Here is a 19,827-nt window from a genome sequence, read left to right as displayed (position 1 = left end):
TGGTCGCTGGTTCGTAGCAGTGTTAACAATCACTGAGCAGTTTAGGCAATAAGGAAGGATTGTCAGTGTCTTTAAACTCCTGTTGGTGGTGGGGTTGAGAAAAACACTAGAGCTATGAGGACAGCAGGAAGGGAAAGAAATGGGAAAGGTAAAACGAGAGGGAAAAGTAACAGTAAGAGAAGGAGGAGGAAAGAGCTCAAGATAAAAATAAATCAAATGCATGGTGCCCACTTCGAGGAGGCGGCAGATGTTGACTTTGTCATGTGTGTTCATGAAGACGACGTTCTCAAAGAGCCAGAAGAACGGCCTGGGGTCTTCCTCCTTGGGCTTCAGCAGATGGAGGATGCGGTAGTACTCAAAGAACAGCCTGCCACTGCCCTCTGCAGGAGAGAGGAGGGGATTACAGCAAATACATTGACCATAATGTGCAATAAATGATTATGAAGTTAGAAACATGCATTTCAACTTGGCATTTTTAATCGTTGACAACTAATGTATTTAGTGCTGAAACACATACACAACAGTAACGTACCATAGAGGCCTTTTCTTAAATGGTTGACGATGGAGAGGTCGTTACAGGGGCTGCCACCGATCAGCATATCAAACGGACCCCACTGCTCCAGCTGGAGGTCAAAGAGGAACACAGAGATGGTTTGGTTCAGTATTGAGTCAAGATATATCAAATAAGATATGACTCAAAACAACAACAAACAAAAGATAAAACATTTTTTAAAAGGTTGCAAATGTACAGAAAATGAACATACGTGTTTCTGGGTGATGAAGCGGGCGTCTCCAACGTGGATGATCTTCCCGTCGTGGTTGACGGTCGCCACTGCAATCGAATCCTCACAAATCTCTGAAGCATAACATTTGTCTACTTTGAAGCCAAGATCCTTCAGCACCAGGTAGCCTGAACACATACAGAAAGACACACATCAACATGCTGTAAGCCTGGAAAATAATCAGGAAGACTTGTATAATCAGAGTTTTGATGAGATTAAGGACCAGGTTTCCCAAAAGCTTATGAACCTTAACTAGTTCACACAGTGTTTTTCCTGTAAACATTGTAACTGAAAATGAACTCGAAATGATCAGAGATTATTGATTACAATAAGAGGAGCTCAAGAACCTGCCGGAGAACCCCACAAATTCTAATTTCTAATGAATACTTATTTTCATTCTCCTCCAGTTTACAACACATTCACTGTTTCCTGTATGTATTTGTATTGTTTACAGAAAGTTAAATGTGTGTGTTCACTAACCTGTTGCTATGCCATCAAACAGGGACAGAACTTTGATCGGTCTCCTCAGGTTTGCAGGGATGGATGGGTAAACACGGTGAGGCTCCTACAAGATAAAAAAAACAGCAACATAATATTAAAAAGGAGATTTGTCAAATCATTAACTTGTTGATTGACAGAAAATAAATTGCTAACATATATAACCACATATATAACTGTGTTAGACATGAACAATTGGGAGACAAGTAAACACACAGTATGTAATTTAAGCTGCTGGGGGGTCTCTCAATCCTAAATTCTAATGAAATATCTGCAAGTTAACGTAGCATTAATTTAATGTACAATTACATTAGTGCATTTAGTATAGCTACTGTATCTTTACATCTCCTGCAGCTCATGTCAGGTGGCTAATTCAAGCACACTTAAATCATAATAAAAATCTCTTTATGATGCATTAACATTAACACTTTATGATGCTCATTAAAGTAAGCTTCATCAACATTGAAATATCTTATTATGAATGTCTCCACTGAATAACTGTGTTGCGCACAGCATGCAATTCATGAAAACATATTTTATAAGTTAGAGCAACTACAGGGGGTAAAGAGCATATGATGCCATTGACAGGCGACAAAATAAAACGCACCTTGATTAAAATGACATATTTCTTAGGTTTGAACATTATTTGAAACATGTTGGATGTAAGTAAAGAGCTCATCCACATTGGTCTGGTCATTCTAAGATACTTTAATGCAGATGTGTTCCACACTGTATTTCATTTTTAGACAAATAAAGAAAACCTTTTATTTATAAAGCTAATAAAACTTAGGAAAAAGAGATGAACCAACCAACCTGCAGCAGCTGTCGTTGCCACACATTATGACCTCCATTCCGTAGCAGCAGATGGTGCAGTAGGACTGATATCCATCTTCATCGTACTGATACAGAGTTTCTGTTAAGTTATTCTACAGGGACACAGACAGCATCTCAGACACTGGTTAGGGACGGTTTAACAGAGGTAGAGCACAGGAGAAAGAACAGTGCAAATGCACTTTGACCCCTCTGAAAAATCTATTTGAGTAGTGTGTTATCTAGGGGGAATGTTTCTTCCTATTTCACACACATATTCACAGCACAATGGTAACGGCTTGTTCGAAACATTAAGACAAGTTGATGATTCCTTACTTTACACTTCACACAGAGGCTGCCTTTAAAAAGAGGGTGAAATATCTCCACGTCTTCAGTACCACAGCACAAACAAAAGCCTGCAGACAAAATACAAACAAAGACACAATGACTACATTTAAAAGCATGCCTTTCATGTTATACGATAAATATGTTTCCAACCTTAGAAATCATATAAACCTAATAATAGATTACCTCACATTCATTCATATAGAACTGTGCACATAAAATCGACAAATTAACTGCTCACTTCAATATTCTCCGCTACAAAATCAAAGAAACTAATTACATCAAAAAGGACATACAACATGCCTAAGCTCTTACCCTCAATGTCCAGCTTTAAGTCCATGATCCTACGGATGGCACTCTCTGTAAGGAAAAAAATAAAATAAATATATCAAACACAAATCTAGTACTCAGATATACGTATACAATATACATTTATTTTAATATTATTTTTGTTTTTCACTAATGTTCCTTGCTTAATAATTGCTTCTATTTACACCGTTTTAATTATATATATATTTTACATGACCTGTTTTACATCTGTGAATGAGAAAGAAAATGAAAGATTTAGATCGTGATGAACTACCTCTGGTTTCTGGTCCGGCTGTGTGTACGTGCTCGACGGATGGTTGACTTTATTGTACGTTTTGGCGTAGTCCCTCGTCTTGTAGGGCACATAATCCGACTCATACTGATATGCTGTACAAACTATGAAGTCCACTGAGACAAATGTAACATTTGTGAGATTGGGATATATAAATAAACATTGATTGATTGATTGATTGATTGATGTGTCTGATTTAGACCCTTACATAACACGTGTAAAATTGTATATTTGTATGGACATTTTTGTGATTATTTAATATGATTATATACTATACAAAAGGCAATATTTGATATTTTAAATATAAAAATGAGAATAAATAAAATAGAGTTTGATATTTCAGATTACATATTTATTGAATAGACAATTAGTTTTAAATGCCTTATTATTCCTTGTGTTTTTTATAGTGCTAATATATTGTTTTCTATCCGTTCACTGTGTTCTATATGCATGGATGGGTTGAGGTCTAGGCATGATATTACCCCATCACAGTTTGTAATAATGCGTGCCAAACAAACACCGCCTTACCGGTGCGGTGTCATCCGTGTTTACCAAAGTATGGCGGCGCAAGTAGACCGCGGTGTCCCGCTCAGTACTGTAAGTAGGATTTACTTGTATTTAATGTTGACAAACTGTGGCGTGAACTGCACCACTGCTGTTCTAATATACTATGTATCGTTAAAGAGCTCACGGTGTATGTTTATTGATTCAAATGCCATGATGACGGTCAGACTGCAGAGCTCTGGTTGCATTTATCAGCTAGCAACATTTAGATGTAAGTATAGGTAAATGCACTGGTGTTTTGGAACTAAGAACATCAACTCGAGTACTTAAGTACAATTTTCGAGGGACTAGTACTCTATTTGAGTATTTCATCTATGTTGCTATTTACTTATACCCCGATACAATCTAGAGGTAAATCTTGTACTTCTACTCCACTATATATATTGAATACCTTTAGTTACTTTGCACATTTGGATTAATGATGTGAAACATATACAACCCTTAAAATATATTGTTTACACCATGGATGGAGTAACCCTTGTGTAAACTACCCTGCAGCATAAAGTAAATAAAACCAGCTGAGTTTTCACCAGCTGTTCAAACACATTAATGCATCAGTAATTGTAATACAAACTTTTCATATATATTATTCTGTAATGGGCACTTTCAGTTTTGGTACATATTGATGCTAATACTTTTATACTTTTACTTGAGTAACATTTTGAATACATGCCTTTTAGTTGTAACGGAGTATTCCTACATTTACTTAAGTACAAGATCTTAATTATTAAACTACTGACGGCCCTTATGAAACAAAAATATATTGTAATATATTGGTAAATATAATACAATATATTGGATCATACATTTCCATATATGGGAAAGTAGTCCTTATATTTTTAAATATATTGCAATATATGCATGGACCATGTATGGCTATATATTGATACATATAAAAAAAATATATTGCAATGAAAACAAAAACTGCACTATACATTTATATGTAATAGTTTTATTGAAACACTCATTTATCTTTCATGAGTTACACAAGTTTACATAAAATTGAACAGATATTCATAAACAGTTATCTCACTTCGTTTTGTATAGTTACCGACTTTATATGAACATATGTTTGATGGTAGCCTATATATAAAAAAAGTACAAATTGTCCATTGAATGATGGAAAATAATATACAGTTTATAAATATATATAGACACACACATATATGCACGCATATATATATGCATATATGCACGCATATATATATATATATATATGCATATATATATTCACATATATATATATATATATATGCATATATGCACGCATATATATATTCACATATATATATATATATATATGCATATATGCACGCATATATATATACATATATGCACGCATATATATCTATGCATATATTACGGCCGACCGGCTATTTGGAGTGGAACGAAGCCCATCCACGGCAGACAGGCCAAACAGTATTCGAATGCGCCACTTCCGACTGATTTCGGGGAGCCCCCCCCCCCCTCTCCAGCAATAGATTGATCTGATTGGCAGATTCAAATCTGCGTTGCTGCCTCTGTCTGTTGATTCTGTCGCTGAGTATCAAAGAGAAAGCATTCATCAGGTGCTTCGAAACGGAAAATTAAAAAGAAACGAGAGGAAAATACAGCACCAGAGTCAGGTATGTGTGTGAGCATTTAAAACTATTTTAAATTGAAATAATTCTGCATGTACACTACAAGTAGTCTAGTTGCTTAATCCGTATGTCCCGTCTCTCGGCACTACACCAGCTACATTAGCTAACGTTAGTTAAATTAGCTATGTTAGTTCCCTCGTGTATGAGTGTATAACCGGTCCGCAGCTTTGTGAACATTCAATTTCGAAGATTTTCGATGTTACAGTCAACTGAAGTCGACCCAAAACAGCCAAAAATAGCGGACCTTTAGATCGCTAACATTTTAGCATAAGTCAATGGAGTTTAACATAGCGAAAACTAGCCCCACGGCTAACGGACATTTTCTGACTGTTGACGATGATGAGCTAGTTAAGTAATGTAACCACAGTTAGTCTATGTGTTGTAAATTCCCCTTGTTCTCCTTGATCTGCATTATATCGTTCGTGTTTTAGTCAGGCACATTTAGGGACAGCTAATGTAGTGCAGCTATGGGTCCTCGAGCTGGTTACATCCATGGGTTACACATGTGCGTTCAGGACAGGAGATTATTGCGCATCGTCACATGCATAATTACCATCGTCACAGAGAGAATGCGTTCGTGAAGAATGTGAGCATATATGCAGATCTTTAGTGTTGGTAATGTTATAAGATTGTATGCATAGTGTCCTGCTGAGTCAGTGTGTTAATGAGTCTTGATGTCCCGTTTTTAGTTGCTATGTTGTTCAGGAATTGAGCTAATGCTAGCTAGTTAGCTAAATTAAGCTATTCAGATGAGATGCTAATTTAGCTTTTATTAGCCGTGTGTTTGCAACGTGTCTAATGTGTTTTAGCAACAATTAGTATTGCTGTTGCTTATTATTAATAACCATAGTCTGGTTAGTTATTGTAATTTGAACCTTATTTCTATTTCTGTGTATTTTGCAGAAACCATTCATTCATTCTCTACTCTACGTTATCATTATCATCATACTCATCAACCCATTCAACATCCTGTATGTGATTCCACATCAAGCATGATGTATTCTGTGTTGATGATCAGAACCAAGCTAATATAAAGTCCAAAGACTGTACTTCCTGTCTCCGTGTCAACTCTCTAACCGGAGTGCTGTTTTGAATAAAACGGCTCCAGCACAAACATCACAAAACACATAAGATTCCCCAATACTATGTGTTCTGATGTTAGTAACTATGTAGGCTAACATTAGTTAGGCTATGTGTTGTGGACTAATGCATTCAAGTTAGTTCACATTTTAGTTGTTATTGCCCCTGCTGACAATTGTGTGGATAATATGTAGCCTACAGTCAATGGCATTTCACATTTTGCTCTCCAGTGTATGTTATTTAATGTTGACCCATAATACTATATATCTATATATTTTACAGGAGCATTGTTGAAATTCATAGGTCGAACTAAGCCTGCAGAACCACAAGTCAAGAGGACAGAGGAGCCAGATAGCAGTGGTGACTGAGACAGAATAAATAAGGAGAGAGGGCCCATGCAGAGAGGCAGACATCAGTAGTGAGGAATCAGACCCAAAACACACGAGGACAGAGGAGCCAGATCGCAGTGGTGAGGAACGCACTGTCATTTAATTTCACTGTAATTTTACTTTTCACATATCACTTTATTCACTATTCAGCTTAGTTATCCTTGCCATGAAGGAATGAATGGATGAATGTTCTATATTATTTTAATGACAGATTGAACCACAGCAATATTGTTTTAGAGATGTTATATGTTTAACTGCTATGCCTGTCATCTCTGCTCTGTGTCATTGTGTTGTCTCCTGGGTTCTGTAGTGCCCGGAGTCTGTCTTTTTATTTTTTTCCTCCCAAACCCCATCCCCTCAGGACGCCTTTTGCCTCCTGTCAGGTCATCATTGTAATAAGAATTTGTTCTTAATTGATTTTCCTGCCTAAATAAAGGTTCTACTTCTATTTATTCAGTTATTTTATTACTGGTACTGCTAATTGCATTATGCGTATTGTTGTATATTGTATATACGTATGTATTTACTACTACTACTTACAAAATCGAGGGTTGTAGCTTTGTGTCAGTACATATTTCAGGGTTTTTCTATGCCTTTGTTAATCTAAATTCTAATACTCATAGGCGACTACCACTCCTGCCGATGCCGATGCCGAGGCCCAGTTCTCCCTTCCCACCACCCCAGGCTCATTGTGCTAGGTAAAACTCTCATTCAATAAAAGTAGTCTTTTAAAGGTGGGGTAGGTAATTTTGGAGAAACCAGCTCGAGTGCGCTAGAATTTGAAAATACGCACATGACCAATGAGGGCACGAGATAAGTTTGTGCACAGATGGAAGGCTGACAGGCAGGTAGGCCATCCAGTTATTTTAGCCGGGCCGGCTCAGATGATTGGTCGTGCTTTTTACAGTATTACGGCTTCCACAGATGATATTTTTTTATGGATTTTTTGTCAAAGCACTTAAGATATTCATTGCTATCGGGATGTTAAGAGCATTCCATGGAATATAACAAAAAGTGTATCTCGAGCCGGTTTCTCAAACATACCTACCCCACCTTTAAAGATGAATGCAATTACATTTAAAAAAGTTTTAAACAGAACTGTTACAGATGCAGATGCTTGGTCCAAATTCCATAAAATATACCAACCAGTAGCGCCACACTCAGACGAAAATGTACAAAGCCTATTCTTCCACTATTTGTATTCCCACATTATTCACCAAGCCAGCCCATGCTTTAATATAGATATTATGGATATTGTTATAATTCCTGCTGTCTTTTGTGAACTTCTAATTATTTGTAATTGTTCTGTTCCACAGATGCTGTAGTAAACCACCATCCAGGGACCAAGACATCGGATATAAGAACATCCATTAACACAAGAATTTGTGAGTAAAGGCACGAAAAAAACAAGATTGACGATCAAATAGGGTACAAGACTGTTTGGCCCTGTATGAAATAACAATGCATCATTTATTAACTATACCTATACAAAATGTAATACATTTTCCCTTCATTATGTAATAACACCTCCTTTTGTAATAATTTGCCCATTATGTAGTAAACAAGTTCAATGCAAATATGTAATACATGTCGCCACATTTTGAAATATATTATTACATATTGCTGTGGTTATTACAAAATGAGTTGCAAACAATAACATTACAACTGTTTATTTATTTATTCAACCATGAATCATCCTTACTCATAATTTAAAAATACTTCAGTAGAATATCTTTCATTGGCCAAAACTAGATCAAGTGTTACCATATTCATTAGCCAACATGTATATCAACATCAATTTTGGGATATATTTACAGTTTGGTTATGGTTACATAATGAATATTACAGTTTTTTAAAAGGGCAACTCACGCATTTTGTAATAACCATTGCAAAATGTAATAATTTATTACAAAATGCAGGGAAATGTATTTTATATTGCGTTCAGGCTGTTACAGAATGCAGCAGATTATTACAAAATGTGGGTTTTATTACATAATTACATAAAAATGTTCTTGAGTCATGACATAATGTGTTGTTTATAGGCCTTTTCTTTTATTCGTTCCTTGTCCTTCTTTTAATGAGTATTTTGATAACTGTTACACATTGATAGAAAAAAACAAATTAAGCTTCTCATTATTCAGACTCAGCTCTCAGCGCTTAAGCTTCTTTTAAATGTTGATAAAACCAAGGTAATGCTCTTTTCAAAAGCTAAAAAGACACCAGAGCCTGTTTTAGATATTGTAACTACGCAAGGGATAAAACTTGAAGTGGTTGCCTGTTACAAATACCTTGGTATCTGGCTTGATGATTGTCTCACTTTTAAACTTCATGTCAATAACCTGCTTAAAAAACTGAGGGTTAGGCTAGGTTTCTTTTACAGGAACACGTCCTGTTTCTCGCTTTAGGCCAGAAAAAGGCTCTGTGACCTTTTTATCTGTACTGGACTATGGTGATCTGATCTTTATGAATGCACCTGCCCATTACCTGATCAAGTTAGATGCCGCCTATCACAGTGCACTGAGATTTGTGACAAACTGTAAAGTATTAGCCCATCACTGTACCCTGTATGCAAGGGCAGGTTTGCCTTCACTAACTGTACGGAGGCTCAGTCACTGGTACATTTTTATATACAAAGCCATGTTAGGGAAACTTCCATCCTACATCTGCTCCCTGATCTCACGGCGAATTGTAAGTGGCTACTGCCTGAGATCGAATGCTGTGGTTTTATTAAATGTGCCAACTGCTAGGACTGTCTTAGGGAAGATAGCATTTAGATGCGCAGCTCCGCTAACTTGGAACAGTCTGAGCAATTTGGTTCCACTAAATGTTTTTAAAGCAAGGATAGATATTATCCAATCGGAAACTGTTGGAACCTGTAAATGTTACTAGCTATGTAAACTGTAGTCACTGTAAATATGCTGTATGATGTCCTTTTTTTCTGTTATGTTTATATGTATTCATGTGGAACCTACTTGCAGCAGGTCACCCTTGAAAAAGAGATCAATGATCTCAATGGGATTCACCTGCATAAATAAAGGTTTGAAATTAAATGAAAGATTTTTTTTATCAGAACATGCATTTCTCCTCATTGTGAACATATATTGCACTCATGTTCAGAATATATGGTACGTACATGGTCTTTTATAAATCTGAATATATGTATTGCATACATGTCCCCATATAATTGTGAATATATAGCGCATACATGTCCCCATATAATTGTGAATATATATAGTACATGTCCCCATATAATTGTGAATATATTCTGCATACATGTCCCCATATAAATCTGAATATATAGAGCATACATGTCCCCATATATTTGTGAATATATATAGTACATGTCCCCATATAATTGTGAATATATTCTACATATATGTCCCCATATAAAACTGAATATATAGTACATACATGTCCCCATATATTTGTGAATATATATAGTACATGTCCCCATATAAATGTTAATATATAGTAAATGTATGTTCACATATATACACAACCAATATATTATATATATTTACATATATTACTCAATATATGGAAAGCGGCAATTACTGATGTATTATCCCATATATTACAATATATTATCACAATATATTATTCAATATATATATATTGTAATATATTAACACAATATATTATTCTATATATCTTCAATATATTTTCAATATATTTTGTAGATATGAATAAATATGTTTTTCATGTTGATTATTAATCAGTATCACTTGGTGTAGCCAACAGCAAGATTTCCTTTATTAAATCTTTTCAATTAACCAGTAAATCAGAAAACAAAATAATGCAATATATTGACAGTTAATATATGGGGAAATATATTTTCTTTGCGTAAGGGGGTTCTTTAACTCTACTGAAAACAATCAAGCTGGTATTAACAATTATAACGTATTGTTACTGATCGTTAAATGGCGCCAACGTCACTCAATGTGTGTCATTTTAACACAAGAAAAGCAAACACACTTTTTCCCAAACATTTTATATTTGATCATATATTTTTCCTTTATTTTGATCGCTTATTACACTGTGGGGCAAAATGTTGGTCAAAACCACTACTATCACTAGAGTGCTACCCACACACTGCTGTGACCACATGATATCAAACTAAACTCAGTTTCACTTTCAATTCTCAGTAACTGTAACTGAAAACTTGGGGGAAGAACTAAAGTAATTATAACATATAATTAAAGCTGCAAGCAGCGTTGAGCGGGTCTTCGACGCTCCGCAGGCTGTTGTCCGCACGTCGAGGTATCATGCAGGAGTTTTCCGGACTCGGCCGTTGGCAAACGTGGGAAGTTTCAGGCCGATCGGACAACGTAAATGGGAGTTACAGCAGTATCATACAGTAAACATTGTGTTTGATGGCGAGTGATCTACTGCCATGGCAACGGCATATGATGACATCCCAGAATTGGCGTAGAGCTGTTGAGTCATGGACCAGTGATATAAAAGTGAAGATTGGGGGACGATGGGACCGTGTCCATTGGATTTACGGCGACACCGTGTTTTATGGCGAGGGATTCGTTGCCATGGCAACAGCTTTTGAGGAAAACTCACTTTTGTCATATTAATGTGTTGAGGGCCGGACCATTAACTGTCATCTGAAGTCTGGTGCAGTTTGGAAGCTTTTCATAGGAGTAACGGAAACATGTTTTTTTTTGGCGAAGGATGCGTTACCATGGAAACGGCATATGATGACATCCCAGAATTGGCATAGTGCTGTTGAGGGCCGGACCATTAACTGTCATCTGAAGTCTGGTGCCGTTTGGAACGTTTTCCATTGACTTAAGAGAACTTCGTGTTTAACAGCGAGTGATTCGTTGCCATGGAAACGGCATATGATGACATCCCAGAATTGGCGTAGAGCTGTTGAGGGCCGGATCATTAACTGTCTTCTGAAGTCTGGTGCAGTTTGGAACATTTTCCAATGACTTAAGACAACTTCGTGTTTTATGGCGAAGGATGCGTTGCCATGGAAACGGCATATGATGACATCCCATAATTGGCATAGTGCTGTTGAGGGCCGGACTAGTAGCCATGATCTGAAGTCTTGTGCAGTTTGGAAGCTTTCCCATTGAATTAAGACAACATCGTGTTTTACGGCGTGGGATGCGTTGCCATGGAAACGGCATACGGTGAGATCTCAGATTTCGCGTAGAGCTGTTGAGTCATGGACCAGTGATATAAAAGTGAAGGTTGAAGGACGATGGGACCGTGTCGATTGGATTTACAGCGACATCGTGTTTTATGGCGAGTGATGCGTTGCCATGGAAACGGCATATGATGACATCCCATAATTGACATAGTGCTGTTGAGGGCCGGACTAGTAGCCATGATCTGAAGTGTTGTGCAGTTTGGAGAATTTTCCATTGACTTAAGACAACATCGTGTTTTACGGCGAGTGATTCGTTGCCATGGAAACGGCATATGATGAGATCTCAGATTTTACGTAGAGCTGTTGAGTCATGGACCAGTGATATAAAAGTGAAGATTGTGGGACGATGGGACCGTGTCCATTGGATTTACAGCGACACCGTGTTTTATGGCGAGGAATGCGTTGCCATGGAAACGGCATACGGTGAGATCTCAGATTTCGCGTAGAGCTGTTGAGTCATGGACCAGTGATATAAAAGTGAAGATTGGGGGACGATGGGACCGTGTCGATTGGATTTACAGCGACATCGTGTTTTATGGCGAGTGATTCGTTGGCATGGAAACGGCATACGATGAGATCTCAGATTTCACCTAGAGCTGTTGAGTCATGGACCAGTGATATAAAAGTGAAGATTGGGGGACGATGGGACCGTGTCCATTGGACTTACAGCGACACCGTGTTTTATGGCGAGGAATGCGTTGCCATGGAAACGGCATACGGTGAGATCTCAGATTTCGCGTAGAGCTGTTGAGTCATGGACCAGTGATATAAAAGTGAAGATTGGGGGACGATGGGACCGTGTCCATTGGACTTACAGCGACACCGTGTTTTACGGCGAGTGATTCGTTGCCATGGAAACGGCATACGGTGAGATCTCAGATTTGACGTAGAGCTGTTGAGGGCCGGACCATTAACTGTCATCTGAAGTCTGGTGCCGTTTTGAACCTTTTCCATTGAATTAAGACAACATCGTGTTTTACGGCGTGGGATGCGTTGCCATGGAAACGGCATACGGTGCGATCTCAAATTTCGCGTAGAGCTGTTGAGTCATGGATCAGTAATATAAAAGTGAAGATTGGGGGACGATGGGACCGTGTCGATTGGATTTACAGCGACACCGTGTTTTACGGCGAGGAATGCGTTGCCATGGAAACGGCATACGGTGAGATCTCAAATTTCGCGTAGAGCTGTTGAGTCATGGACCAGTGATATAAAAGTGAAGATTGGGGGACGATGGGACCGTGTCCATTGGATTTACAGCGACACGGTGTTTTATGGCGAGGGATTCGTTGCCATGGCAACAGCTTTTGAGGAAAACTCACTTTTGTCATATTAATGTGTTGAGGGCCGGACCATTAACTGTCATCTGAAGTCTGGTGCAGTTTGGACCATTTTCCATTGACTTAAGACAACATTGTGAAGTTTGGTGGCGTTCTGAGCATGTCAGTTTGAGTGATGACATCATCGTATTCGTTTGATGGGCCTAGCATCGAGCGAACGCGAACTTTGGCGCCAAATAACGGCTGCGCCGTGCGAAAGAAAAAAACTTCCGTGATAACTTTTAATTGCCCATGTCTCGAGATGCTACCCGACGAATTTCGAGTCGTACGGATAAAGTCCCTGGGAGGAGATAGATTTTGCGCGGAGGACGAAAAACGCGATAAATGGCGTTTTTTGACGCCTTTTTCAACACCAAATTCAAAATGGCCGACTTCCTGTACGTTATTTTATACCCCTCCAAGAGGCTTTTTTGTTTGTCTCCGCACCTTAGATAGGCTTAGCGAGTTTCGTTCGGTTACGTGAAAGTTAAAGTAGGGGGAGTTAACGTTAAAAACGGAAGTGGGCGTGGCCTACGCAATTTTTGACGTAAAGTTCCGGGACCAATTACACATCTCAAGTTGCAGCACTTCTGACGCACGTGCAAAATTTGTTGAGTTTTCACATATGTGGCGGGTGTCAAAAGTGCGCGCGAAAGATTAAAATAATAATCAGAATAATAATAATAATCGGACCAATATCAATAATGTGCTCGTTTACAGTGACGTGGGCTACGCCCACGTCACTGTAGGCCGTTGGCCTACCTACTGTCATGATTTAGGCCACTTTTAATGGGCTTTTACCCCTATTTTCCCCTGTTTTTAGTGGGTTTTGCATGGTTATCGCTCGCTTCGCGAGCGACTAAATTGATCGTAACGATATTAATTATGCGAGTTGCACTCACGTGGGCTTCGCCCACGTGACTGGGCTCGCGCGGACTATCTGCCGTTACTATTTCCGAACCTTTTCTGTGCTTTTGCCGGTCGTTTTCCCTGTTTTTATGTGTTTTTCGCAGGTTTATCGGTCGCTGCGCGACCGATTTCAATAGGGTCTTCGCCGACCTATGGTCTCAGACCCTAATAATAAATAATCGGACCAATATCAATAATGTGCTCGTTTACAGTGACGTGGGCTACGCCCACGTCACTGTAGGCCGTTGGCCTACCTACTGTCATGATTTAGGCCACTTTTAATGGGCTTTTACCCCTATTTTCCCCTGTTTTTAGTGGGTTTTGCATGGTTATCGCTCGCTTCGCGAGCGACTAAATTGATCGTAACGATATTAATTATGCGAGTTGCACTCACGTGGGCTTCGCCCACGTGACTGGGCTCGCGCGGACTATCTGCCGTTACTATTTCCGAACTTTTTCTGTGCTTTTGCCGGTCGTTTTCCCTGTTTTTGGGTGTTTTTCGCAGGTTTATCGGTCAGCTGCTCTTCATTTTCTTTCCTGCTCCAGAGCCACTATTTCAAGCATACTGTGGCGGAAGATGTAAGGCGGGGCCTCTCATATGACGCACACCTGCACACTTGCTAGCCTGTTCCACTCTTTGTTTTCCGAATGCCAGGAAGTATTCTTGCCTCGCTTCTGAAGCAAGATGCTCGGCAGACATGTGCTACCAAGCAAGCGTACTCGCGATTGAGAAACACCCAGTGTGTATGAGCCAGCCACGGCGGAATATTACTGCCAAAAGTCACGTGAGTGAGTCACGTGACTTTTGGCAGTAATATTCCGCCGTGAGAAGAAAAAGTTTTGTACTTGTAAAAAGAAGTGTTGTAGTTGTAAAAAAAGGTTGTGTACTTGTAAAACCTATGCTGAATTTGTCTCTGAAACATGATTTATTAGAAAAATGTTATGTTTGATAGATACGTTTTTTCTTTGCAAAACTAAATGCATTAGTTTGTAGATGGTGTTTTGTATTTGCAAACCACATTGTGAATCATGTGGCATTTGTAAAACCTGTTTAGTTTGTTTGTGGAGTTATGGCAGGAAATTAGCTCCATATACCTGCCTGTCAGCCTTCCATCTGTGCACAAACTTATCTTGTGCCCTCATTGGTCATGTGCGCGTTCTTGTGTGTTGGAGGAGGGGCTCTGTAAGGAAGTGGCAGATTTGTTCCGGCTGTGTATTTTCAAATTCTAGCGAACTCGAGCCGGTGGGTGTTTCTCAATCACGAGTACGCTTGCTTGGTAGCACATGGTGTTTTGTATTTGCAAACCACATTGTGTTTGTTAGTGAATCATATGGCATTTGGAAAACCTGTTTAGTTTGTTTGTGGAATTATGGCAGGAAATTAGCTCCATAGATCTGCCTCACCTCAGAATGAGTCACCCCACAGAAACTGGCTGGAAAGCGGGCCCTAAGTGCATGCCTGTTACCATCTCACTGTAGGTCACCAATGTAATGTTTGTAGATCCCTTTATTACATTTATCCTCGCCATCCATAGTCTCTAAATAACTAATTTCACGTATATGATATTTAGGCTCGCTGGTCTCATCATACAACGGCAATGAAAAAAGCACCAGGGGAGGCAGCCATAACCTCTGCCGCACTGAAGGGGGCGCACGTGAGCCCACAGGTTCTTGTTGATACTGTAATTCTACGCAGAGACGGTAGACGTAACAACAAACTAGGCTTTTGAAACTACAGGAAGATAAGGAGGACTTTTACAAAAAAGTAATAAGAGACTGTTGTCCAGAAGGATAACATGGACTTCATCTTTAAGTCAAGGTAAGACCACATTTGTAATGAAAATGGGATCTTACGAAGAAAAAACAATCCAATATTTAGATTTTGGGTATCCTTTTGTTGAACGGTCTGTTTAAAATGAATCGAAGCATCAGACTAAAAAAGCTTTTGAAAATGACCGAATATTTCGATTAAAGGTGGGGTAGGTAAGTTTGAGAAACCGGCTCGAGATACACTTTTTGTTATATTCCATGGAATGCTCTTAACATCCCGATAGCAATGAATATCTTAAGTGTTTTGACAAAAAATCCATACAAAAATGTCATCTGTGGAAGCCGTAATACTGTAAAAAGCACGATCAATCATTTTAGTCGGCCCGGCTAAAATAACTGGATGGCCTACCTGCCTGTCAGCCTTCCATCTGTGCACAAACTTATCTCGTGCCCTCATTGGTCATGTGCGCGTTCTTGTGTGTTGGAGGAGGGGCTCTGTAAGGAAGAGGCAGATTTGTTCCGGCTGTGTATTTTCAAATTCTAGCGCACTCGAGCAGGTGTTATATTATATATATTATATATATATATATATATAATATTCCGCCGTGAGAAGAAAAAGTTTTGTACTTGTAAAAAAAAGTGTTGTAGTTGTAAAAACAAGTTTTGTACTTGTAAAAAAAAGTGTTGTACCTGTAAAACCTATGCTGAATTTGTCTCTGAAACATGATTTATTAGAAAAATGGTATGTGTTTATTTGATAGATACGTTTTTTCTTTGCAAAAATAAATGCATTAGTTTGTAGATGGTGTTTTGTATTTGCAAACCACATTGTGTTTGTTAGTGAATCATGTGGCATTTGTAAAACCTGTTTAGTTTGTTTGTGGAGTTATGGCAGGAAATTAGCTCCATACAGATCTCATCTGTGCCTCACCTTACCCCACAGTAACTGGCTTGAGCGCACTTACAAAATAAGTGCCCGCGCTAAATTAGTGCCCGTGCTCCAGCAAGTTACTGTGGGCTTACGAGAGGCAGAGCACGTCCCTGCCTCACTTCTCATCGCTCCCGTAGCGGAGCTCGGCAAATTTGCTGATTTTGACTATAAAAAGCGATTGGAATCATACATAAATCACACTTACAACACAGATCAGTGGAGACATTTTATTATTATTACTATTTAGTTTTTCTTTAGTTGTTTTTCCGTTACATTGGAGTATGACAGGGGAGGCTCTGCCCCCCTCCCCTTGTTGTTTGTCAGTTCGTCTTGTGCTGTCCTCATGCCAGTACTCTGCTCATTAGTGAATGCTTATCTTGTCGCAAGCCTAATTTATGCTCCTGAAACATTTTGTAAGTTTTGTTCCTCACGTTGTGAGCGATTTTTGTTGTGCCTTATTGGAGCCTTTTTTGTCACCTCGTTAAGAGTGTTATTTTCTTTTTGTATACCTTTTTGGAAAATAAAGTATATTACTTATACTTTACCTCTGGCTCCCGGGTCGTGCATTTGAGTCCTTTTCCCTTGTGTATCCAAGTTCGTGACAATGTTCTTGCTGTAAATCAGAAAAACTCTGCCTGTGTGTAACTCACTTAACAAAATAGTGACTTCTGCCGTGCTCTTAAATAATGTTTGTGCTCTGACCACCTATCCTCTGGGACACATTGATTCAATATGAAAAGATGGATGTATGACTATAAGGCCGCTTTGATGTAATTATTGTGTACTTTTTAATTTGCTTCCCTTGCAGCTTTCTCCCAAATATCTTCATGCTAATTCCACCAGCCACACCTGGCCCTTCAGCGCCATAGCTGAGCTCATCGGTGAGTCCTCATCACAGGATTTCTTCTCTGCTATTTGTTAAGTATTTTTAGTTGTCATTTTCGTTTAAGATAAGATAAGAAGGATATTTGTTTATCCCCATTGTTGGGTTTCATTTAGATATCCATAGCATTGAAGGCTTGAATATCTTTGTATTACTTTGCAGTACTCTATTATTGTTAAATTCCACCTTCGCAGCGTAATAAGGAGAGAGATGCACCTTGTAAGCTGCTGTAAAATGATAATAGGCCTATTATATTCACGCACACACATCATATAGAGGAAATAAATCCTGGTGTAAATCTGATCCTACATACATTTCTACTTCCCTTCATGTGGGAACTTCAAATGCTGGAGGTTGCCCCTTCTGGTGGGAATTTATTTATCAAATGTGGATAAAGGATCAAACCATTCAGCTGTCTTTGAGGTATTTTATTTCTTGCAAGAAAGTTCAGTCGGTCATACAGAGAGCATTCTGTCTGCAGAGTGAAAGGCGGGTTGCATATTTAAACACAGAGAGGGGAGAAACGGAGGGGTCGAGCTTGGCGATAATGAAAGGAGCATTCTGGGAGTTTAGGGAGTTAGGGAGGCCGTATCAGGATGTTTTCAGTTCAACAGAAGCTGAAAGTCATACTGTTGGTGCACATGGAGTATAACTAGCAACATTGCAACAAATCTTCTTATTAATGACTTTTCCAAAGCTTAGCAAAGAAGTGAAAGCCAGTAAATAAAGATAAACATTATCAAATAAGAATCACACATGATAAAGTAAGTTCTTTTTGTATTACTTTTACTATCTGTATTATTATGTTGCATTGTTGGAGAAGCCTGTGAGCTAAGATTTTCAACGACATAATTACTCTGTAGTTAGTTTGACAATAAAGAACCTTGAACCTTAAGTAAGTGGGTATAATATTTTTCTGTTACATTGTCTTCTCTCGACAGACAATGCCTATGATCCAGATGTCAATGCCAAACAGTTCTGGATTGATAAGATTGTGGTCAAAGATAAGGACTGCCTTAGCTTTATGGATAATGGATATGGACTGGACGAAGATAAAATACTCAAGATGCTCAGGTAATTTGAAATGGCTCACCAAACGAATGTTGTACATGATACATTTGTGTATAAACCATGCTGTTATTCACTAAAGAATTTATGCATTTTTCCCCCTTTAAGCTTTGGCTACAGTGACAAGATTCCTGTTAAGGGTGTAAAGCCGATTGGTATGTACGGCAACGGTTTCAAGTCTGGATCCATGCGCCTCGGCAAAGACGCCATCGTGTTTTCGAAGTCAAAGAGTGTGTCCTGCGTTGGGATGCTCTCTCAGACCTACCTGGAAGAGATTGATGTTAACCAAATAATTGTTCCTATTGTATGCTTTGAACGGAATGAAAAAAACAAGTATATCCTTTACCTGCTGCGTTAAGGCATATTGCTTCATGTAAACTAAATGTAAATGGTGAAAATGACATGCAAATCCCAGCATCTGATGGAATGGGTGCTAGATCAAATGTAACCGAGAAAGAACAAGAACAGATAGACTCTAAACACCAAATGTGACAGCCGTATGCTCAAAATGTTACACAGCAGCATTCCTATCCTTCAGACGAGAGTTGTAGAAAAATATTATGAGAACCCAAATAGTGTGCTTAACATACAAATGTAATCATACACCAGATACATATTTCCAATTGTCCTCATTTACGAAGTTTTCCTTAACTTGGGCTATACTCAGTGTAAAAGAAGAACACAAGGCCAGTCTTCAGGACATCCTGCGCTATTCCCCATTCAACAAAGAGGACGACATTCTGGCTGAGATTGAAGTCATCAGTTCCCATGGGTCCGAAACCGGCACACGGATCATCATCTGGAATCTCCGCAGGTCTCAGGGTTCTTCACACACACAAACCTTTATGTTTTATTTCGGAGACCAAGGGCTAGTAGTTCCTGTACATGCCTGATCAGACTATATCAAATATTCTAATCTAGTCATCATTAATTTAAACATGATCTGTGAGGTAATAAAAAGTCAAAGCTAGATGTTTGTATTAAAACATGTGTTTCACAACCATGTGTCCACTTCGGCTTTAAATCTGTTTCCAACAAACAGCAGCAGGGTTGTTACCTATCAACAATGAA

The 19,827-nt window shown here is 38.7% G+C and overlaps 1 protein-coding gene and 1 long non-coding RNA gene across 2 annotated transcripts in view; one reads left to right on the top strand and one right to left on the bottom strand.

Moving 5' to 3' along the window:
- Window positions 1–2,124: 2,124 nt before the first annotated feature.
- LOC117483439 lies at window positions 2,125–2,797 on the bottom strand. Its single transcript, XR_004555984.1, has 3 exons — window positions 2,751–2,797; window positions 2,427–2,506; window positions 2,125–2,206 (listed from the first exon to the last, which is right to left on the bottom strand). It is a non-coding gene; the product is annotated as an uncharacterized LOC117483439 (long non-coding RNA).
- A 768-nt stretch (window positions 2,798–3,565) lies between these two features.
- Window positions 3,566–19,827, top strand: part of LOC117483438 (MORC family CW-type zinc finger protein 3-like) — a 32,415-nt gene continuing 16,153 nt past the window's right edge. The window contains 5 exon segments of the mRNA XM_034131779.1: window positions 3,566–3,633; window positions 17,614–17,686; window positions 18,630–18,762; window positions 18,865–19,091; window positions 19,420–19,570. Coding sequence (XP_033987670.1) covers window positions 3,595–3,633; window positions 17,614–17,686; window positions 18,630–18,762; window positions 18,865–19,091; window positions 19,420–19,570 — 623 coding nt within the window. The 5' untranslated portion in view covers window positions 3,566–3,594.

The sequence above is a fragment of the Trematomus bernacchii genome, unplaced genomic scaffold, assembly GCF_902827165.1.
Source record: "Trematomus bernacchii unplaced genomic scaffold, fTreBer1.1, whole genome shotgun sequence".
In the NCBI taxonomy this organism is placed as follows: Eukaryota; Metazoa; Chordata; class Actinopteri; order Perciformes; family Nototheniidae; genus Trematomus; species Trematomus bernacchii.
The sequence above is the reverse complement of the archived record's forward strand: the minus strand, read 5'-3'. Positions and strand labels throughout refer to the sequence as shown.